Source organism: Caenorhabditis elegans, chromosome V (genome assembly GCF_000002985.6).
Source record: "Caenorhabditis elegans chromosome V".
Taxonomy (NCBI): Eukaryota; Metazoa; Nematoda; class Chromadorea; order Rhabditida; family Rhabditidae; genus Caenorhabditis; species Caenorhabditis elegans.
Genome location: NC_003283.11, coordinates 12,551,916 through 12,575,175, shown reverse-complemented (window position 1 = coordinate 12,575,175; position 23,260 = coordinate 12,551,916). Strand labels below are relative to the sequence as shown.

At 34.5% G+C, this 23,260-nt stretch overlaps 4 protein-coding genes and 3 non-coding genes across 8 annotated transcripts; 3 read left to right on the top strand and 4 right to left on the bottom strand.

Annotated features, from left to right (window-relative positions):
- Positions 1 to 7,225: 7,225 nt before the first annotated feature.
- Positions 7,226 to 9,160, top strand: nssp-66 (uncharacterized protein). Its single transcript, NM_182388.6, has 3 exons — positions 7,226 to 7,331; positions 7,845 to 7,949; positions 8,777 to 9,160. The coding sequence occupies exons 1-3, from the start codon at positions 7,250 to 7,252 to the stop codon at positions 8,875 to 8,877; spliced, it is 288 nt and encodes a 95-aa protein (NP_872188.1). The 5' UTR covers positions 7,226 to 7,249; the 3' UTR covers positions 8,878 to 9,160.
- A 214-nt stretch (positions 9,161 to 9,374) lies between these two features.
- On the bottom strand, positions 9,375 to 11,689 carry mrps-5 (Small ribosomal subunit protein uS5m; the record flags this gene model as incomplete). The annotated part of the gene is made up of 6 exons (NM_073744.7): positions 9,375 to 9,695; positions 9,743 to 9,877; positions 9,928 to 10,034; positions 10,681 to 11,258; positions 11,311 to 11,461; positions 11,509 to 11,689. 6 exons carry the CDS (start codon positions 11,687 to 11,689, stop codon positions 9,537 to 9,539), a joined length of 1,311 nt encoding a protein of 436 aa, NP_506145.2. The 3' UTR covers positions 9,375 to 9,536.
- A 103-nt stretch (positions 11,690 to 11,792) lies between these two features.
- On the bottom strand, positions 11,793 to 14,444 carry sel-1 (S5 DRBM domain-containing protein). Its single transcript, NM_073743.8, has 6 exons — positions 14,323 to 14,444; positions 14,133 to 14,280; positions 13,729 to 14,089; positions 13,055 to 13,655; positions 12,584 to 12,994; positions 11,793 to 12,533 (listed from the first exon to the last, which is right to left on the bottom strand). Exons 1-6 carry the CDS (start codon positions 14,441 to 14,443, stop codon positions 12,118 to 12,120), a joined length of 2,058 nt encoding a protein of 685 aa, NP_506144.1. The 5' UTR covers position 14,444; the 3' UTR covers positions 11,793 to 12,117.
- A 2,540-nt stretch (positions 14,445 to 16,984) lies between these two features.
- Positions 16,985 to 17,164, bottom strand: F45D3.11. The gene has a single exon (NR_069785.1). It is a non-coding gene; the product is annotated as an Unclassified non-coding RNA F45D3.11 (non-coding RNA).
- A 912-nt stretch (positions 17,165 to 18,076) lies between these two features.
- Positions 18,077 to 18,224, top strand: F45D3.12. The gene has a single exon (NR_069784.1). It is a non-coding gene; the product is annotated as an Unclassified non-coding RNA F45D3.12 (non-coding RNA).
- Positions 18,225 to 20,538: 2,314 nt separating this feature from the next.
- On the bottom strand, positions 20,539 to 20,643 carry F45D3.15. The gene has a single exon (NR_069783.1). It is a non-coding gene; the product is annotated as an Unclassified non-coding RNA F45D3.15 (non-coding RNA).
- A 1,341-nt stretch (positions 20,644 to 21,984) lies between these two features.
- Positions 21,985 to 22,963, top strand: F45D3.4 (uncharacterized protein). 2 transcript variants are annotated; one of them, NM_001028759.9, is made up of 2 exons: positions 21,985 to 22,097; positions 22,153 to 22,963. In NM_001028759.9, exons 1-2 carry the CDS (start codon positions 22,010 to 22,012, stop codon positions 22,749 to 22,751), a joined length of 687 nt encoding a protein of 228 aa, NP_001023930.1. In that variant the 5' UTR covers positions 21,985 to 22,009; the 3' UTR covers positions 22,752 to 22,963. The 2 variants fall into 2 exon arrangements, with proteins under 2 accessions (NP_001023930.1, NP_001023931.1); NM_001028760.9 differs by having other exon boundaries at positions 22,270 to 22,959.
- Positions 22,964 to 23,260: the final 297 nt, after the last annotated feature.

Sequence of the window (23,260 nt, the reverse complement as noted above, 5' to 3'; positions counted from 1 at the left end):
AACACAAAAAAACAGTTTTTTGAATAATTTTGCAAACTGCGATCGAAGGTTTTTAATTACCAGTTAAAAGTACCAGGAGAATAGTGAGATACCCTTTACTGGAGAACAAGAAACAAGTGACTAAAACAGTCATCTTGTATTGTTGGAATTTCCACTGAAATTTTTGAGAGGATAAATATTGCGGCCACTCAATTGAAAATGTTTCTCTAATATAACCACGTTCTCTCAATTGGTGTTAAAATGTATAATGCATATTACGGTCACTTGATGCAATTTATAAAAATTTCCAAAGTTGGAGTACATTTAATGAGATTAGTTGAAATAAAAATTAAAATATGAGTTTCCTGCATTTTTCAAAAATATTTCACTGCAATCATTGTAATTAGCAAGATCATCGAAAACTGTAGTTGGGCCTGTTCTTCGTATTAATGAAATTATTTGACAACCAGATTTTTTTTTTTTTTTTTTTAAACTTTCATCGACATTTTACTCATATTAAAGCACAATGTACAAATAATGTAATCATTTTCTCACGTTTTTTCTCACAGTTATACTGATCTTTACTTCCATTTGATACATTTTCTTCAATATTCTAATGCAAGCAGCACCAGATTTCAATCCTCTAGATATGCCATCATGCTCAGTATTCAAGTTTCAATTCATTTCTGCAATTTTATTTCAGAATTCCGACTTCAAAATTTTAGGTTTAAAAATTTTGTTGCTCTGCTTTTTTTTTAATTTTTATTATTATCAGTTTCAATTTATTATATTTTAAATCTTTCAAGATTCACCTATTTTTAGCTTAAAATTCCATTCTTTGGAAAAATTATTTCTATTTCACAAAGTGTGTAACTCAATGGTTCAATTTTGAACGAATCTTAGAGAACATTTTTTGATGTTCCGTTGTTTGGTCGTTGTTATGCTCATATTATGTCAAAAGCGGAATAAAATTGGAAACGATGAATGAGGGAACATCCCAAAAAAGAATCGTTTAGCAAAGCACAAGAAAGTGCTATTTCTCCATTTTCTCTTCTCATAGAATTCTTTTTTCTGAATAAATGGTCTTTATGGGAAGAGATGTCTAACTCTATTTTTCTAAATGGTATGTCCTGCTTGGTTGGAATGAAAATATCGTTTTGCATAAACTTTCAATAAATAATACTTTTTCTTGCATTTAAAAATCTTATTTACGAATAAACTTTCAAAATAATAATATTTGAATACCCTTTTTCATTTTTGTTGACCATGGTCTTATCTCTCAAGTATTAATATCATTTTTCATTTGCAAAGTTTTTATTTGCACCATGATCTATTATATACATTTTTCTTCCAAAATCTCTCACAAATTTTGTTTCGCCTAGTTTTGACTTTTTGAAAATGAGATTCATTTTCTTCAAAACGACGCTAAAACTAGAGTTGTATTTCTTTCGCTTGAGTCTCATATTCATTCAATAATTCATCGACACGATATAGGCAAAGAAATTTGGTTTTTCGACTAAAAAATAAGGAAATGGTCACTTAAATAGTTTTAAATGTCCAATTACTAAAATCCCCTAGGCAAACGTTTCTGAATATGATACGCACTTTTTGAATTTTTCATTTGTTAATTTGAGCAGCAAGAACAAAAATTTTGGAAATTTGTTTACAAGTATTGCTCTAGAATTTTTTAACGCTTCAGCCAGAAAATCTGAAGTTGAAAATAATGTAAATCCACCACCGAATATGTGATATTCTTTTTTTTTTGAATAATAACTTTTTTTTAAATTTCTCAAACTCTAATTTGTTATTCTCCCACACACAAAGCCCATTATTCATTTTTATTTTGTAATTCAATTCTTTGGATCTTCCGTTTTTTGTGTTTCGACGTAAGACGACTAAAATAGTTCAAAAACAATCTTAAAGAATGTAATAGTCCGCAAGCAATTTCAAAGAAGGCACGTTTTAAGCGATTGAGAAAGCAAAAAGTTTCCATCTACAGCGTCAGTTTCAAGCTTATCCAGGATTTTTAGAGATTTAAAGTCAAAGTTTAGGATTTGAGAGTACAAGGATTGCAGGTTATTTTAAGACAGAATTTGAGGTTATAAATGAATTTTCTGTCGAGTTGTCATTTTATGTGTGTTCGGAATCGTTTCACTGATTTGAGCACTTATTAAATTTGAAGTTATTTTTCAAAAATACCTGGGTTTGATCCTGGCCAATATTTTTCTAATGTTTTCGGATAATTTTTTCTACAATTTTGTTTCTTTTTACGAAAAATACCTATTCCATTTAATGAACCTTACATTGTTCTATTATTTCCAAGACGTCATTTTTTGTTTCGAATGCGGAAATGTTCTGAATAATTTTATGAAAAATGTTCATTGACACGTTATTTTTTGCATTGATAGTAGTGTTTCATATAAATTATTCCATTCATAGTACGCCTGAAACTAATTGGTTCAAAATATTGGACTAAAGACCTTTGTGGCGTTAAATTTTATAGTAATATTCAACTACTTCAAGTCTTTGGAAATATTTTTTTGAGCCAATTCAAATTTAATCTTTAATCTACAAAAATATTCTCAGAAGCTTTTCCTCGAATGTTCGACTTTTCAAACATCACTAGTCATTACCGAACTTTCAAGAAGAAAACCTCTCGAAAATTCTAGAAATCGTTCTATTAGAAATTCAGAATATCGTTCACATTTTGATTTCCACGTAAGGAAACCATTGATCTATGCCCTCCTAAAAAATGAAAAATTGATGAGAAATCTTCCTCAGATTCAAACTTTTCAAAATTTTTTTTGAATGTCGTCATATCGTCACTACCATCGTCCCAAAAACAAGCATCATCCGGAGTCCAAATTGCCCAAAATCGCATCCATTTTTTGATTTATGAGCATCCTGCATTCTTGTTTCCTGGATTTTATTTTTTCGATGTTTTTGCCTTTTTTCAAATAGTAAGAATTATAGATGCGTTACGCTAACATCTACGTAGAATTTTTGAATACTATTGAAATTGCAATCAAGTGAGGTTATATTAAGCATCTCTCAAACCAATGTCCAAATATTCTTGCATAACTTACTAGTTAGGTGTATAAATTTTCTGAGATATCATAATATTAATTCTCAATAATTCTTATTTTTTATTAGTCCAACTAGTCCATTCATTTTTTCATAGAACAATACACTAAAATTGAATGATCATTTGATATTCTGGTTCTACCAATTTTCAAGTATCAAGTTGCAAACAATTATCCTTCATCGAATTTTTTTTCCATTTTCTCACGATCAAAATAAATTGAATTTAAAAGTCTAACGCCACTGTGTTCAAGGATATCGTTTATGAAAAGTGTCATCATTAAAAATCGTTTGTAGTCAGAAACACACCATTTTGTAGTTTTGAATTGGAAAATCCGTTTGATCTACTTCTTATGATTTAGAAAAACATTTGAAATTTTGAATTTTTAAACTTGGAGACGGTCTGGAATTTTAAGATGTTCAATTATTTATATTTGTTTGACTTTTCCAACACTAAATGTGAGTTTGTACTTGAAACCATGATGAATTGAGAGATTTAAAGTTTAAATATTTAATACGTTACCATTATCTCAGTCTACAACATTTATCCTTTCCCCCTACCCTTTCCGTCGGATTTTAAAATTTTGTTACAAATTCCAAAAGTCTTTGGAAAATTAGTGCAAGCCACTGTCGAACACTAACAGGAAACATTAGCATAATTTTCAAATCTTGGAATTGGGCGCCAGATTTGCCCAAGTTCCACTGAAAACATTTTTACTTGGATCAGAAGTCGGTAAATCCTGCCCAAAAATAAAACAATACTTATACAAGACTTCTCCAATTTTCGCTTAGATTTCGCCAACTTCTGATCCAAGTAATAACTTTTGGGCGAAACTCGGGCAAAGCTGGAGTCAAATGCCAGGCTTTAAAACAACAAATAATTGTTTCTCTAGCTTGGACGCTCTAAATAAATGTTTTTTGTATTTCAAACTAACAAGAAAAGGTAGTTATTATAATTTACCAACATGCATTTACGCAGGAAATGTGTCAATGAATAATCTTACGATATCGGATAACAATGTGAATATCTTAATTACTGTTATTTACAATGTCTGACATTTTTAGAAAAATAATTGTGAGTGTAAAAACTTACAATTGTTGTGTCAAAATACAAACTCACATCATAATGTTACTGACTATAATAGACCTAAAAAATCAACATCCGTTTTTAGTCTATTTCTGAGGTATTCATTTAACTCGAGCGATATTTTATTGAAATAATCCCAGGAAGACAATCAAATGGGATTTAGGATGGAAATGCTAGAAATATTAAAGTGGCAGATATTAATAGTTGCAGAAAGTTCACAAGAAGCTTAGAAAATTATTATAATCTTGAGTTTGATTTAATTCTATAAAAAGAGTTTGTATCTCATCTTTTAATATTTTGATGCTACAAACTACATTTCTAGTATTCAAATTTCCCACTTCAATAGACAGAAGATCAAAAAGTGTATAAAGTTCTGATTGCACGCTATGATCTGCTTTTAAACTTTGAGTCACGAAATGAGTACTTGCAAGAAATCATAAAGTCTTACAGCTAAACTAAAAACGTCACTTTTTAGTTGAAAAATAATTTTTTTTTTCAATATACACGTACATTTCATTCAAAATAAAAGTTGCATTGTCACAGGAGACATTCGTCATCAATTAATAGACTGGGGAAGGGGGATAAGCTGTTTATCATACACGTTTCAAGTCACGTACATTTCGGAAATAACTGATATAAAAGTAGCTCTCAGGACAACATTTGGTACATTTTTTCTCATTTTGTTAGAATCATACTCATACTGTGTCAATTGCAAGAATCTCACACTAATTCTAGGATCATCGTTTTCTGTGATCAAAATTTTCCAAGTAGGGTAAAATCTCAGAAATTAATGATCGCCGATTCACTCCATATTAGTATTTTGTTCATGTTGACGTATCGGGTACATTTTAAGCTTTAAAAAATCTGTCATCATGTGTTACGGCGTTTGATGAGCTGTCTGAATATGGTGATCTGCTCAAAGAACTACTCGTTGAAATAAACATTGCGGGGGTTATGCAAGTTTTAAAAATCTATTTAAGATTCGTTTTATACTTTTTTAGTCATTCGGTCTTTATTACTTCTTTTTTAATGAGGACTTCTGGTGGTTCGTTTAGTTTTTTATCACTCTTGTCTTGAATAAAATTACCGTTCAAACAGAGAATATATTTCAATTGTAATTTATTTTTTAAACAATATAAATGGCTTATTTTTAAAATTTGAAAATTGATTTAGAAACAAATTAATTCAATTTGATGTAGGCCCAATTTGAACAATCACTTTGAACCAGCTTTAGCGGTTTCCGGGAGTTTCCAATTTTCTTAAAAATTGTATTAAATTACTTTGATTTTTTTTCTGGAAAAAGATATGGATACGGTAGATTAATTCAATTTTTAAATGTTATAGCGTCTAACCTATCCAAATACAAGATTACCAACGTTACATTTATGTAAATTTGCTCACAGTAACTAAATTGTCATTATCCCTTTCTGAGAAAACGTTTTCCAGACAATCCAGACGTATTTTCGCAAAAACTGGTAAAATGTAATTTAGTCGAAAGAGCCTTGGAATGTTCTCCAAATACAATTTGTTTTGAACAAAAATCTTGGACTTTCGGAAACTTAACTAATCATATTAAAATACTATAAAAAACGTTTAACTATGAACATATATAATTTTCATAATTTCTGTGACTAATAATAAGAATTTATTATTGCCACTATGAAAATAAATATCGAATCTCTAAAAACTCTACAAACTGAAAACAGAATGTGACATAACTTGAAGTTTTCTACCTCGCAATCCTGTGCTACGATAGTTTATTATTATTTAGTGTACATGACAATAAATATTTATTAAATAATAAAAACCTTTATTCCAGCAGACAAAAACATATTTCCATTTTATGTATGTCACATCACCCTTTTTCTTTTTTTTTCTATCTTTTTGAAACATATAATTAGTCTCACAATAATTTTTTCACCTTTTGAATTTTGGTTCTTTGACCAAAAAACCTTATAATTTTGTTGTTGCTTCTCCACCTACACAAACATGCTTTCGACAGAACAATCGCAATTATGAGACACTACCAACGTACTCTTAAACGCGTCAATTCATGTTGCTCATTGCTCACAAACCACTCAAATTCAGGTGTTTCTTGTTTGTGAAGTCACTGAATTAAGACTTCAGACTTATTTTACGATGCTTAGAATATCTAATGAGACATTTATTTTTAGACACAAATTACCTTTTAAACATGCACGTGCCTGAAAAACGTTTTTTTTTGTGCCTGAAAATTAAGTTTTGACAACGAATTCATTTGGATCCAATTTAAAATTGGAAGCGTCTGATGGACTATCAAATCACGGAAAAAACAAAGTATAGTATTTCCTTGTCATCAGACTCTAGCAGTTTGTAAGAAATTTGAAAAATGCATTTAATATTACAAAAGTTCAGTATAACAGATGCAAGAAAGTGCAAGACTTTCTGGAGACATACCGTAGTGTTTGCTACAGGTAAAACGGAAACCGCGTTTTAGAATCCTTTAAACTTTTGAAAGGTAGCTGACTAAGAAGCTCGAGAAGATGATATATGGCTATTAATTTTGATAGGGTATACAAATAACCACAAAAGATATCCAAAAGTTAAAGTGATGAGCTCAATATAATAAAAGTCATAAATAACGAGGTTACTGTGTTTTGAAGTGGTTAAGACGTCACTGAATCTTTTCCATTCATCTGAAGTTTTTTGATGACTTGAGACTATCAGCTATTAGGCTACAAGGAAAACAAAGAAGCGTTCTCATTCACAAGTAGCAATTTCGTCTAGTCTGACCACCCACTCAATTTCGTAATTTTGAGTCATCATCCTAAACCTTAAGGAAAGGTTATGATCACGAACACATTCTTATCATCCATTCCCTCCCTCCTGCTCATTCATTTTCTCTTCCAGCTTAATTCTTTCCTAAGCCCCGCCCACTTTCCTACAAGCCCTCCCCTTGCGATTCAGCCTTCCTCTTAAAGAAAGCAACGTCGCCTCTCCTTTGCCCATTTTTTCTAAAGTACTTTCCTCAAATTTCTTTAAAATTTATTTGAGTTTTTTTAAAATTTATTTAAATTTATTCATATATAGTTTTTTCTAGGTAACACACAAAGTGCAGATAAAATGCTTACAAAAGTGATCATTGCAATCAGCATTATCGTTTTACACACAGCTCTTGGAGCAGTGATTCGAGAATCACCAGAAGGTACGGTATTCTTTTATTTTATTTTATAAACTGTTCCCTAGAAATTGAAACCAAAGTTCTAAGAACCGCCACATTGGCGAACTGGTTCAAATTTCTGCAGAGTAATCCAATACTTTCCTTTTGAATTATTAGTAATACATTGCACCACCACCTGATTTCAATAGGTGTAGGTGGAAATGAAGCACTTCATTCAGCACGTACCTAAGATTCCAAGGCAAAATATTTGTTTTTGCGTAAATTACCCGTATGGATTTATCACGTCTATAGTATATCCTTTTGTTCTTCCTTATTAGTTTGGCTTTTCCAGATTAAAGGATTATGGTTTGGTAATCTTTTGATGGAAAAAAGGAGAAGAAAAATGAAATCAAGGAAATAATGGTGGCGGGAAAAGATTAGTTCAGTCCCGTGCAGTTATTGATGTCTAGAGACTACATAGGGGGCTAAATTTCAGTTCTAACAGTAGTTAGGAAAAATATAAGTAGATGCAGGATTCAATTCATGTTTTTTTTTCAGAATTCATCGCTGTCGATTGTTCGACTCTAAACGAATGTAATGGAAACTGGGGATGTGTGGAATACTTGATGAGTCTCTATCGACTTGACTGTGTCACAGGACCGGGTAGGAATTTCTTTTTTTTTGTTCTTAAATATTGGGCAAAATTTTCATAACTTTTGTTATCGGAAACTCGCAATTATCAGTTATTTATTTGGATGGGTCTGGTATGGAGAAAAAGTTTTTGTACCATTTTCGATGTTTTTGGAACTTCGTTGTCTTGAAAAGCGCCACCGTGATGAAATATAATCTGCCCACTGTGAGACCCATCCAAAAAAATACGTGCACCTTTATTTGCGTGTTTCTGAAAGTTGTAAAGTTACGATATCACTATTGCAACCGAACTTCTCTTGTTGATTCATTGAGAGTTTTTCCCAAGATGTGTAAGCAAAAGTACATCTAACCCAGCCCTACTGTACCTACTGAAAATTCAAAATCCCGAGAAATAACATTTGTTTTTGTCTATAGTCAATGTGTATTGCACACTTCAATTGCGTAAATAATCGTCGCATAAATTATGAAAATCAGAATTAGTTAATATATTGCTCACTGATGATGACCGCTTGTTCAAAACGAAAACAAAAAGTTGATTCAATTTTGTTCCAAACTTTTGTTTTAGTATATTCCAGTCTTGTGACATGTTTCAATGATCACCTCTCATCTAGTCGACTGATCAACCACCCCCGGAGAGAATAATGAAAAGAGGAAGCTATTTTCAAAAAAATAAAGACAATTGTCTTTTGAATAAATTATAAGTATTTATTAGTGGATTAAGGTTCTTTTCTGGACACTGTGACGAAATTTGGAGAGTCTTAATGTGACAAATATGTGATGTGATATGGAAAATAAATATATTTTCATGAGTTCCATATTCTTATAATTTTTGATTTCAGTCTCCAAAAAGTCTCCTTTCGTCAATGGCGGTGGCAAACGCGGTGGAATGAAAAATCTTCAAAAAATCTTCTTGGGAAGCTACATGACAAAACTTCGTTGATTTGAATCTCGAAATCAAGTCTGAAAATATCCATCTGAAATTTTCACCACTACCTCCCTCACCATAAACTTTCCATCCGATCCCCCTCTTAACCGCATTCCTGCAAGACTTAGCTTTTTACTTTTTGACTCCACGTGGCCAAATAAAAAGTGCCACGTGGCATTGTTCCTAGCTGGCCGCATATCACTTTATTCTTGCTGACTATGTCTCTCTCGTTCTACTCTTCTCAAGCACTCTCTCATTACACGTTGGAGAACATTGAAAATAAAATAATTTCTGTGTTAGCCTGTCTTGTAGAGTATAAGCTCACAAAACACGAATTAAAAAACATCTGCAAGTGACAAGTGCAATTAGAAAAAGGAAAAATCAATCCAGCTTTACTAAAGTTTCATCTGCTCTGAAAATGGCTCGACTTAAGTCCAGTTTTCGTGTACAGCTCAGGCTGCATTTGAAGCCAAATGTCGATTTTACAGCTGTCGTAATTCCAGAAAGGTAGGTATTTTGTAGCGATATAGGTCTCAGAAAATTTTTATCGATGAGAAAAAATTATAAAGAATAACAAAACGAACAAAGAAAGCAAACCTGGAAAACAATTTAAAGACTTCCTTCTAGAGCTACTGAATAAAGAAAACGAGAAAAAGAAACAGTAATTGAATAGCCTAGTCATCCTTTTTGGGAACCACATGCGAGAGTCCGATACCGAGTGGCATTGGTTCGACACCCGTTGTCATTCGTTCATTTCTTTGATCCGCCCACGCAGCACGAGCATCACGAGTCCAACGTGGAACCATGTTATCGGCAATCAGGCGAATCATAGTCTGAAAATTTTATTTTTCAATTAAAGTTGTACATTATCACTTCTAACCGATTCCTGATTTCTGAAAGGATGTTTCCTCCATCTGGCATCCAAATGACCTTCGAGGTTGGAAAAGAATGGAAGAGATTTCGGCTTTCTTAATGGATACCGTCCTTCACCATAGAAGTCATCAAGATTCAGGCGCTGGAAAATATAAATTTGAAAATGTTCTTGGAAATCCAAACTAGTATTACATCAAGTGCTTCTAAAGTTTCCTCGGTCTTGAGTTCAGTGGAAATCGGTGACGCCACAATTTGGGGTAAGAAATGACGAGATGGGGACATTTCAACGACATGAAGACCTGAAATAATTCGAAATTCCAGTTGATTACGGAAGTATGAGAAGAGGAATTATGAGAAATCTATCAGCAATCCCAGGAAGAAGACCCACAAAGTCTGAAGAACGAACCGATGTTTTTTGCATGTATTTATAGAAAAATGAGAGCTTATGAATATAATTAAATGAAAAATTATTAAAAGGACTTATCAAGTTTGATTTGAGAAGAAAATTTTGAGCAAGCTCTTAAAGAAAACAAAAACAATTTTTGTTGGCATTTTTACAAAGACTTTGACAAAATGTGGTTTTCAGTGGGTTTAATGATTTTTTTTCTAAAAAAAATCTAAAGTAAGTAAAACCAAAATAGTTTTTTTTTGCAAATTTCAATTTGGCCCGTATTTTTATTTTTGGTCCCAGCTCTGGCTCGTACAGATGGCACGACCCTCTGATGGCTGTTACAAAGATACATCCAGCTACAGTAATATTCCAGTACCACGGGAATATTACTTTATGTGATTATAACTTTTATTTCTAAACACTAATATTTAGCAAAAAATAATAAATGTTCTTTTCTAAAATACAAGTTTTGGTTTACGTCTTTCAAAGAGTTTAAATTTAATGTTACATATGTTATTTAATTGGTTTTTTTTTAGAATTTTGCTTTTTTTTACCTTTTCGTTCGGCCAGTTGTTGATGAGTCTCTTGGTTGAGGAGTCCAGTGACAAATGCATGAGTCAATGCCAAATAGTTTTTCGTGGATCCTTCAACTTTCACGTAAATATCCTTGATACCGATAGCCTCACAAATTTTGATCAGTCTGGGATGGCATGTAAGACCGAATCCACGTGGGCGACGTTGTGCAAATACTCGAGTGTTACGGCATTCAGCATAAAAGTCCTGATAAATCGTACGTCCTTCATGAAGTTCAACGTGGAATAGCTTTCTGGATGCCATTCCCATTCCATTAATGATAGCTGTAGTGGTACGATGAATTGGTGCTTTTCCAACAGCATATCCAGCAAGTCCTCGTCCATTTCCAGTAACAACTAGTGCTGACATTGTGTGAACTCTTCCAAATACATTTGTCATGTTAGAAGTACGCTTAACCTCTAAACAATAAGTTTCAAAATCATCGAAATTCACACCATCGAGTGGTGGTGGTGCACCAAGTTTCTGTCCGACAAGTTGTGTTCCAGAGAATCCACGCTCCATCGGATGCAGTTTTTCACGGTTGCGCTTCTTTTTTCCACTAAAAAACGGAATTATGTGTGAAAATGAAAAATCATAAAATAAGTACTCACGTATCTCGTTCTTCGAGAATTTTCTTGGTTCCACCCATTGAATCTCGAATTTCATCTTCCGTCTGTTCAGCAATTGACATCAAATTTTGATTTTCTGTCTCTCTCATTCTGATTGGAGCATTCAGGCCAGCAAATTCGATTTTCATTGGACCTGAAAAATAATTCCAAACCATTCACTTTTACAAATATTTCACATACTGGATCCAATTCGATAAAATCGATTGAGAGGTCTAACTGGTTGTCTTGTGTTACGACGTCCTTTCTTCTGACCAGATTTTGAAACGGAGGTTAATGTTTTCCACAGTTCTGGACCAGATCTTCTCATAAAGAAGTTCACCGTATTGCTACGGGTCTGGACAAATGGCAAAAGTGATGCCATCTAAAATAAAACAGAGTTCGTAAAAAAGTTAAGTTTTGAATTCATAAAATACGAATCGGACTCTTATCAAACCGAATCGAAATAGAAGAAGAAAAAAAGGATTGAAATAAAATTTGTTTTAAACTCAAAGTGTATGAGAATACCGTACATCAGAAAAAAACCGATTTTTTACTAAAAAATCGGCAAGTAAATCACACGAAATGAGGAATTCTAATTGGACCATCTAACAGAGAAAAGAAACACGAACACAAAAGAAGGCAAATGTTTGATGATTAGAAGGGACAGCGTAGACCCGAGTAGGCTGATGTGAATATTACAACTATTAAAAGAAGGCGCGGAATGTGCTTAACTGGGCAGGGAAGATAATTAAATAAATTACAGGGATGTGGCATTTTGTTTTTCATTTTTTACATTTGGAGAGAATCGTATCAATTATCATTTTGTCGGTGCCTCCAGAACAAGAATAATGGAACCAATGCAGAAACGGTCATCAAAATAGCATCCCATCGTGGTCCAACGGTTTTCTCCATAAAACTGATTAATGGCAGCTTGTTGAGCTCTTCCAAATAGAAGACAAAAGCTAGTTTTGCTAATGCTAATTTCGACGGCATGTATGCATCCTGACTATGCTCAATTGCTTGATCGTAGAAACGTTTAGCCAGGTAAAGATCCCGAGTGATTCCTTCGCCAACTTCGTGCATATATCCCAAATTGAACATTGCTTGAGCAACACCGTGTCTATCGACTGCCATTTTATAGTTTGAGAACGCCAAACTGTGGTCAACTTCTGTACCGAGACCATAATAGTAGTAATCACCAAGTTTCACGCGAGCAGCAGCATATTCTACAAATTATTAATTCTAGAATAAGTTAAAAATTTTTAATAATAATTACCTTGATTTGCAGATCTTTGCCAATTGAGGAACGCTCTTTCCATATTGTTATCTTTCGGTCCCGAGAACAATGACGTCGCTTCTCCACGATCCAAAATATAGGCTAGATTAGTTTGAGCAACTTCATAGCCAAGTTCAGCCATGAATAAATATTTCATTGCGGCCTCATCAACTCGATTATCTTTATATGCGCTATGGGCTTCCATCAATCGTTCTCCCCATTTTCCTCGTTCGGCTACAGATTTGAAAAGATCAACCGCGTGGGAACATGAACGTGGAACTCCCGTTCCAGCAGCGTGCATTTGAGCAAGATTATAGTAGGCAAGAATATGTCCATTTTGAGAAGCAAGCTGGTAAAGTTTCACAGATTTCTTGAAATCTCGATGCACTCCTTTGTTGGTTGGAACACCTTCTGAAAATAAATATATTTTGTATTAAAAATAAAAATGAACAGCTAAGTATAAAAACTCACTGTAATGTAATTCTGCTAAATACATTTGTCCATCGGCGTTCTTCTTATCAGCCGACAATGTCAGCAACTTCAAAGCCTTTTCGTAATTCTTCTTGACTCCTTTTCCTTTCATATACATTGCTCCCAATACAGCCTGTGCACTAGGACTAGATTTATCAGCTGATTTCATCAAATATTCGAATGATTTTTGATAATCTTTTGGCGTAAACGGAGTTCCATCCAAATACATTTTTCCGAGATATGTCAATGCATCGGCACTTCCTGACTCAGCAGCAGCTAACAAGTAGCGGAAGGCGAGTTCGAAATTTTGATTGAGCCCTCGTCCACCAGCTAAATAAATCTGTCCGAGTCCCAATTGAGCGGATGTATCTCCTTTGTCGGCAAGCATCTTGTAATACTCAAGAAGATTACTCTCCAGTGGTGCACTTCCTGGTTGCATATGGATTGTTGGATCTGTTTCGTCGGTTAGTCTCAATCGTTGAATTGTCTGTCCAGTTGTGAATTTAACATTATCCACTACAGTTTTTGCAACTTTTTGATAATATGAAAGTGCAGTTTCGCAGTTTTGTGGCACTCCAACTCCGTGACTATACCGGAAGCCCTACAAAATCATCATTTTTTTTTTTCACTTATGACATAGTTTATTTTTTAAATTTAAGAGTAAAAACACTCACCATAGCCATTTGGGCAAGAGGATTTCCTCCGAGAGCGGAGAACATATAATATACAAGAGCTTTTGCTTGATTCGATTTTTCCACTCCGATTCCGGCTCCATGCATGAATCCTAATGCAAGTTGAGCATCTGGTGAGCCGTTTTTTTCGAGATCTTCGAAAACTGTCTTGGCTTCCTGAATGGACCAACGGGAATAATCTCCGAACATCTGTGAGAACGCTACAGCTTTTCTGGCTTCTTGATGACCTTGTGCGGCTGCTCTTTCAAATACTCTATGAGCTGCAACTCTTCCTTCTCTTCCATGACCTTTTCCTCTTTCAATATAAGCCATTCCGCGTTGAAACTCAGCTTCAGCTTCAGGGCTACAAACCAAAAACTATTTTTAGAATTTCCGCTATTACTTACCTTGGTGGTTGTTCTACTTTTTCAGCCAAGTACTCCTCGCTTATTACTTTTGGAATTTCTCGATTGCTCTTATTCTCATCTTGCTGTGATGTGACCTGTTCCCAGTCCAAATCAGCTTTCGACACATCAATTGCAGTGAGTAACGAGCCTGGAATAAAATTTGAGTGACTTATTGAATACTTTTTGATACCTGTGGTTTTTATCACTTTTATTGCAGGCGCTTCTCCTTCCGCAGATACCAGAGTCGCTGACTTTTTTTGACACGTGGCCGAGGTTGCTAGTAGCAACAGTGTCAGATAGGTTTTAATCATCCTAAAACGAAAATTATTTAATCACATAATTTTAATATTTAAAAGTTAAAAATTATTTGTAAATTGACATTGTCAATTACATTGAAAACCGCGTTCAATAATTTTAAAACACGCGAACAAGAAAAAAATATTACTGACGTTCGATAGCATTTACGATAAACAAAGCGCGGTGCGTAATAACGGAGCATCGTTCGGACAGCTTTTTTCAAAAGCGAGAGCAGCAACTGCAGTTAAAAAGGAACAAATACATTTTCCAACCGATTGAATAAATTTTGAGTCAGCAAATATATTTTCTCAAATAAATTTTTTTTAGAATATAACCAATGCGTACTTCAATTTTGGAATACCGATAAACGAGAATCGGTTACTGTACTTCTTAAATTTAAAGGCACACACCTTTTTGTGCGGTGTCGATTTCAAAATATTTTGTTCGTGTTTAATCCTCTGTTGTTGTGAGTATTACTTAACGAAAAACTTTGATGGCATGAACACCTGAGATACTTTGGTGAGAATTACAGATCCTGCTAAAAACGAAAAAAATGCTTTAAAAAACATTTACCGTTCCCATTCTGAGACGTCCCCGTTTCTATATGGAAATATGTAGCTATTTTCAAATGAATCTTGCTGCTATTTCTTTTTGAGTGTTTTTTCAACATTGCATATATATCAGTTGATGTGCTTCAAGTATTTGGAAGGCTGACATGGCTGTCTATCTGTCTACTTGCATGTCTACCGTTATGCCTCCTTGTATGCCTACATACCTACCTGCCTTCCTTCATGTCTACCTACAAACAAATCTGAGTGTCTTCTCACCTATATGTATGTCTACCTACACATCTACCTAAATTTTAACTGGTAAAGCTTCCTTAGAGCCAGAGATCAATCGTTTAGTAGTGCATATTGATCGAATACTGAATGAAGTAATACGGTAACTTCCTCAAATAAAAAAGTCTTTACATATGTATATTACACGTTGGTGTATCTTCTATCTTCTAATTTTATTTTATTCCTATTTTTGAGTTTTATGTCCCTGAAACCCAATTTTACATCCTCCAAAAAACGTTTTCATTGAAAAGTGCAACTGAATTTTATACCCTTTCAGATTTCTAATCTTCATCGTAATTCTTTAATCTCTTCCAACTTTTATTGCATCCTCATCTCAACGGTCAGATTTTATGACAAAGTTGAGTGCTTTCATTTCCTCTTCGCTACGGTTTTCGGTTGCGGAAGATGCGATGAAGAATTTGAACAATGTGCTGAGAATTAAGAGAAAAAGGTTTTGAGTAGCAAAAGACACCCTCATTTGACTCTTTTCTCCCTCTTTTTTTTCTTCCGATTTCTGTCCATTTACGACAAAATTCCTTCTGTTCGCCATTTACGATTCAGAATAGTAGCGGGCAATTTGAGGAATCTCACGCGCCTCAAATCGCAACCACAACTATCTGGGTACTCAAGATAAACGTTTTAGGGCTTCGGTACTAAAAAAATATATTGAGGAAAGTTTCTGAATGATCAGAAATCGAATGTAGTCAAACCACAGCAAAACACAGAATATCCAAAAAAATAATGAGAAAAATCTCTCTTTCAGCAAGGAGTGGGCGGTAAGTTGCTAATTTGATAGAAACTATGGTTCTTGGAAAATAGCGCAGTTGTCAAAAATAGCTTGATCTTTTAAAACCATAAACACAACTGTAAATTTTCGAACAGTTTCCAAATTTTATTTTCAAAAATTGAAAGTAGCTTTTTCTTTTAGTTAAAAAATTGCATCTTCTGCTTTGAACTCACAACTTCAGCTTGGTGAAAATAAAATTTCAGCAACTGCAAGTACCTTTGAAAATTATTCATAAATTATAATTTTTATCAAAAAAAATTATGCATAAAACTATTAAAACAACACTTTTGAAATATTTGAAATGGATTTGGAGTAGCCTTACAATCAACACGAAATGAAAATTTGTTTGCCGATTTTTTGAAATTTCTTGTCTTTTGTTTCAGATACCACTCGCAACGTTGGAATAAGCCATAATTATCCCAATTACACAAGAAGATCCATTTTTCTTGAAACAATATGTTTTGTGTGATTATTCTCTGTAAATATGTTGTCTTTACAATCCACTTAAAAAATCGCGCGATCGTCGATCAACTAAAAATCTAATTTTAGCAGCAAATAAATGAATAAATCTCAACAAATTCGTTTGCCTATTAAGCTTGTAAAAATTTAGTTTTCTTGTGCCCTTATCTGCCCAATTAACTTGTGGTTTTTGTTACAAAAGCGGCCAGAACAAGAGAAAATCGACGCTGAACGACGCACTCATAAATATCGGCATCGTCTTTTGTAATCTTTTTCTCTCTGAGACCGAGTATATGATTATCTAATGGACTTTTTTTACGTAGCGACGTGGCTTTGGAGATCAAAGGTTTATAAAATCGACTATGAATTTTAATTTTAATCGATGAAGATCCAATTGCTCTATGATTAAAAAACCAAACTATACGTACAATAAAAAAAAAACTCGCATGCATCGGAGTGCGCATGATGCCTCACTCATAATCTCAGTGGACAAAAGGAACTTTTCGCGATCAATGACTATACAAAATGTACACATAACGAAAACGACAACACGCAATGCGCAAACTGTGGCCGTTTGGGAAGGCGGTGTGTACATCGTGCATCTAAAATGCCCATGAAGTTCTTTCATTTTTGAATAACCAAATTTGATACTCAGAAATGCAGAAAATCTACAGCATAACGATGGGGTTATTAGTGTCTAACACACGGGGAGCCTAAATTTGTCTGAACCATTGTCAATATTGCCAGAAGTGCTCTAATGGAATGGTAGAGCTACTGTATAACCACTCCGCAATTATCAAAGTGAGCGAAACAAATTTACGCAAATTGCTGTCCAGAGGAATCCTCTTTTTCATGAGTAAAATTAAAATTGGTATTTTGATCTAAAGCTGTTTGTTGTGTTGATTTAACTGATAATCATAGTCACCCATTCATCTGTGACGTCTTTGACGACCTCCCTACAAGCGGGGCACAATAACAATGTTCCGAACCAAAATTGAAGACAGATCGACATCGTCCGCAAGGCGCCATAATTCGCAACTTCTATTTTTATCACACTTATCTTTCTTTTTTTCGTGTCTTGACTTGGGCATTTCACTGATTGATAGTGAGAATATTTGACGAACCATGTTCATTTGGAGTCTACATTTTTGTTACAGAAAAGCTGAACTTAAAAATGTTATATTCTAGAAAAAATACGATTGAAAGCTAAAGAAGATTTAAAATACTTTTGTTGTCTATTTTGGGGAAGCCCATTTCTGGGGAGATCTAGACAAATGTGATCTTGTGGTATAACACAAATCGAATTACATATATATTATCAAATAAGGGATATAATTCGATAAGACACTTTCTTCGAGTACACACCGACCGATCATGGTACCAAATGACAACTATTTTACTGTCAAATAAGTCTCAACGAGGCATTCTTTGATACCACACCCTTTTCAAAATATATATCCTGATCAGAAATTATAAAGAATCTTCGAGAATTTCCAACTTAATCGGTGTTGACGGCTCAACATCATGTATAACACGATGGCACACGTCGGATTGTCACGGTGATAGTGAAAAAAGAAGGAGAATGAGAGAGATATGGATATATCGAAAACTTTGTCCGTCGGCGGTCGTGACCAAGATCTGATTGATGATGGATGCGTTAGGTTATAAAGCGCGAAAGCACGCCGCCGTGATAATACAGACACGGAAAAAAGATTAAGACATGGGCAATGAATAAATGGATGACACCGCACTCTTTGATCTAAATTCAATCTCATGAGTGAGATATTTTACCAGAATGAGTTTAATTGGCCAGAGTTATACAATTTTTTATCCATTGATAGTTCTAAGACACTTGATTTACTTAAAAAAGAACATCTTCCAAAACGAACTGCTGATTTTTAGGCGAATATATATTTCACCTCAAACATTAGTTTCAATTCGACTGGTATACATTTTAGTTCGATTGGAAACGTTTTGTACTAAATATTTAAAAGCTCGAATAATTAATTTATTGACATTTGAAAAGTTGCCTATTTAAGGCATAGTTTCAAAGTAACAAAAACGTAGCAGTAGTGCCCGCCTGAGATTCGAGCCAACAACTATATAGTAAAATTTTGATCAGCCATTCAGAAGTTGTTGTGCTTGAAAGATGGCGAAATGTGACATTTTTTGTTGAGTACCACCAATTGTCGGGTTATAATCTACCAAAAGCATGGTAACCTTTTCTGTAACTTTTCAAACTACTTCTAAAAAGGTTTGTTTTCTGTTTGAAAGATCAGATTACACTGTTTCAATGATCTATCGTTCTGAAGTTCGATATCATTAATCGTTGTAAAAAGAACACCATAAATAGTTGTGGTATGAGTCAATGTTCAGTTCGTCAAAAAGCCAGACTGCTATCTTGTCTACGTCATCACTGGTAACCACAACATTCCACACATTCATTCAAATCCTTTTATATCTGTTCTCGTTGACTTATTCTCAGAGATGTTAGTCCAACGGTCAAAAGAACGCACATGACTTGTTAGGTCCAATTGGCCAGAAGGCGCCCAACTTGTTAAAACCATCGAAATCGTGTTTTTCTCATGTATTCCCTTTCTTATATTTGGCCTTCGTACAACCAGGGGACATTCCTTCAATCTCTTCCTTATCGGTTTGTTTTTGACACTTTTCGCTGAATCATATCATATCTTTTCTCAAAAGAATATCTGATGATTGGTCGGTTAATTGAAAGCGGTCACACATGTAGAGTAGTGATAAGTGATACTATTTCATATTCAACGACCCGTTCATTTCAGCTTAGATCATCCTCAGAAGGTTTTGAACGAAGAAATTGATCAATTGATCAGAAATTGATAACAGCTAGACTACACACGATCTATGGGAAACACGAACCTAAGACAATTGGCTATTTTAATGTTGAACTTTCGAAGTTTGTTTTTTGTTTCAATGACCAAGTTCACATAACACGTCATATTTTAGTCTGCTATTCAAGTATACTTCACAACCTCTTCATCTTTAAAATAAGTACAGATTTCATTAAACTTTACCACTTGCAATTTCGAAAAACTTCCAATGAATCTGAAAACATGTCGACCTGCAAAAAATCTGAAATTGATGAATGCGAATACTCATAAGTCATAAATCAGAATAGACATATGGTGATGGGAATGGAATGGGGTTGTTTGTGACCGTCGAAGAATTTTAATCTTTGTCCGTTACTAAGAGACGTTTTGGAGAGGTACTAAACATGTCTGTAGGGTGGTTTTCAGATCAGAAATCTACGGAAACAGAGTAAACACAACTGTTGCTGCGTGACTTTTCTTCCGATTGTCAAGACAACAAACAGATACGATTGCAAGCATCTATTTCTAGGTATCAAGGACGCAAGTTGAATAGTGTCTGAAACAGTTTAGAAAGCTAGACTTAAAATGCTCACTTAAAATCCTTTAGATGAAACGACTTGTGATGAAAAACATAACTAAAGTAAAATTTGATTCCATACCTGCAGCATCGTCAGGATACTTGATTATTTTAATACGGATTATACCACAAGCATACATTTTTTTCAACAATTACCGATTTCAACAGCTCCCAAGTCTCAACATTATTAATATGAACGGAAATGTTTTCAGTGAAATTCGTATTGGAAATAAATACACCTTTTCTTTATCAAGTTATCAAAAATGTACAGGTCCATCTTTGTGGGGATTCAATTTTTGATAATTCAACAATTTTTTTTCGAGTTTTCGCAAGCGCTCAAAATAATAAAAAAAAGTGATGAAATTTCTGGGTAACCCCAACTTTCAAATAAATTTTCATTGATAGAAAACTCTACCTAGAAAGTTTCTTATTCGTATCGATGTCTAGACAACGAGGTTTTCCATGTTATTATCGGGTGCACGGTGGGTACAGACTTACTAACAATTATCGTCAAAATCATGATTTCTTCGCCAATAAGATCAACCTTTGTACCGTAACCCAACAAGACCAGATCATCTGAAAACCCAAAAACATCTCCAATATGATTGATAAAATCGTTTATTCCTGATGACGTGGCTTCGACAAACGGACGCCTTGTTAGCTGTGGAACGTGCCGTCGATCATTCCTTTTTTCACAGACATTCCTATCATCCAATTCATATCTGGGTAACTGTCACTGACATCGATCCCCCTCGGGTATCTCATTTTAACTACCAATTGAGACTGATCTACACCACGCCTCAACTGACCAATGCCACGTCAACGATAACTGATGAAAACATGAAGAAAATGAGATGATAGAAGTACAACTACACATTCCATTTCTCTTTTTTCTTCCTTGTCGCTATCAGACTGTTAAAATGAGAGAGAGAGAGAAATAGATATCCCTGATGATCCTATAAATAAATATCCTACCTGTGGCCTTGAAATGATTGAAATTGTTGAGTAAAGTTGAATGGAAAGGATCAGAAAACATAATGAGATAAGAAGGCAAAAGACACTTAAGATTAAAAAAGTTGAAAACACTTTCAATTAGATTAAAGTGAAAAACAAGTGTTAGGTGTGAAATTTGAAAATATTTTTTGTGTACTTAGTTGTTTTCTATACGGATAACAACGAGATCTACAGATAATCCCAAATTGTCATTATGAAACGCTTGTAGTTAAAAAGTGAATTCTCAATTGAGCTGTAAAAAAATATATGGCTCATGAAAATTCGAGTTTGAGGACCCAGTTTCTGGCAAAGAATACGCCAAACTTAGCTTAGAAAAATGAAAATATAAGCAGATCCCCTTTAATATCCCTAGATTAGTATAAATACTTAAATAACATTTGAATTTAAGAAACTCAACAGAAGATAAAGTAAGAAATAAAAACATAAAATATACAAAAACGATTGTACAACATTGTTTGCTTAGATAGAGATGAACATGTCCAGCTTGAAACATGTTCACACTAGTGAGATCGGTTCCTTTTCGAACCTCTATAATCCCATTAATCTTCATGAGACTTTTACCGCGCGTCATTCTATATCACGAGGCGATCTCCATCTCTTATCCCCGTGTTAGATACATCTCTATCTTTAGCCCATAAGTGATAAGATAAATGATAAGCGTCGTCATCGACACTTTGTCCCGCGACAAAAAAAAAATGGAAACCAGCGCCACGCGAACGGTGATGGACACGAACTGAACAGAACGTCGCCAGAAACTGCGAAAAGTTATCCTTATCATATCAGATATAATCAGCTGATTAGGGATTTGTTATCTAGACAGTGATAGAGGAATGTAAACACCTCATATCTTATGATAATTCACGAGATTTTTGTCCTTGGCGCCGCCCATCCTTCTCCAAGCGCCGCCCATCCACTTGGGGAAGGACGGCGTGCGCGCGCCTCTGATCAACGACTACAGGGCGGCAATATTTAATGGCTGACGAGGAAGACATTGTACCTCACTTCAAGTGTTCATTCCTTTTTCTATTTTTAGAAAACACAACCGCTCGAAATAAACCATGAACTTCTCTCTATTCTTCGCTACTGTTCTCTTGACAGCTTTCGCTGCATCAAAACCAACTACAACAACTACTGAAAAACCAGATGGTTAGTTTTAAACTCGAAATTATTTGAGCTCTTTTATTATCATTGTTTTTTCTAGACTCCTTCGATCTTGACCTGTTCCTCGGTGCCATGGGAGATGGGCATTTTGCCGATGGAAATGGAAATGTCGACGGAGTTGTTCCAATGACTCCAAAGAAATCCGAGAAACTTCCAGGACAAAAGAAAGTAAAGGATGAATTTGAGCAACCAGATGGAGTTGTACCCGAATTCACTGGATCTTTTGTTACTGAAAATCCAGAAACAGCATCTGCCTCGACTCAAACTTCCGATGAGGATACCGATGAGGATTACTTCGGAGAATCTACCGGTGGAGCTGCCGTTGCTGGACCAATCACCAATCCAGCTGCCACTTATCTCGAGGGTTCTGATTTCGAGAAAGTTACTCAACCATCCTGCCAAATGCTCGGATGCACTGGACCAATTCCAAACGACGGCTCTTACTCTGCTTTGTCTGCTACTTTGGATAACAAAGCCTGCAATCAAATCTTTGTGGCAATGAATGGATGTACTGATAATAAGGGATATCCAATGGGAATGCTCTGCTCCGTTTGCTGTGATTGTGCCAACTCTTTTGTACAGGAGATGAAGAAGACATTCGGTTACAAATCAAACATTCCAACCTCTACATTCAACTAAATCAGTTGATTGTTTGATGCTCTTCACTTCTATCATTTTTCATCTGTACATTCATTCTTCAACTTGCTTCTGCTTCTGTAATTGTACCTACCATTTTCTTAAACAATCGACTACGGGTTCGATTGCCAATTTTGCCGGTCTCTTGTATATAATCCCACATGCTCGCTTTTGCCCAAAAAACACTGGTTTGTAAATAAATACTTTGATACATTTGAATTTGATCCATGAATCAATTGCAGTAGATATTGAAGCTGTTGTCTTCTCAACAAAAAAAAATTGAAAAATCAAAAATCAGAAGTCGAAATGTTTCCAAATTCTAATTTGGCAAATGTTGTACATTCCAAACCTATTAGGATTCAATTGGTGGTTTCTCATTTCGAATTCCATACTCTCAGATACTTTTTTCTCCGAACAAATGCCCATTTTTCTACTTTGATTGACAAGTGAACTTGGCACGTCAAAACAGGTTATTTTTTAGACGGGTCAAAGAATAAATCAAGGAATGAAAA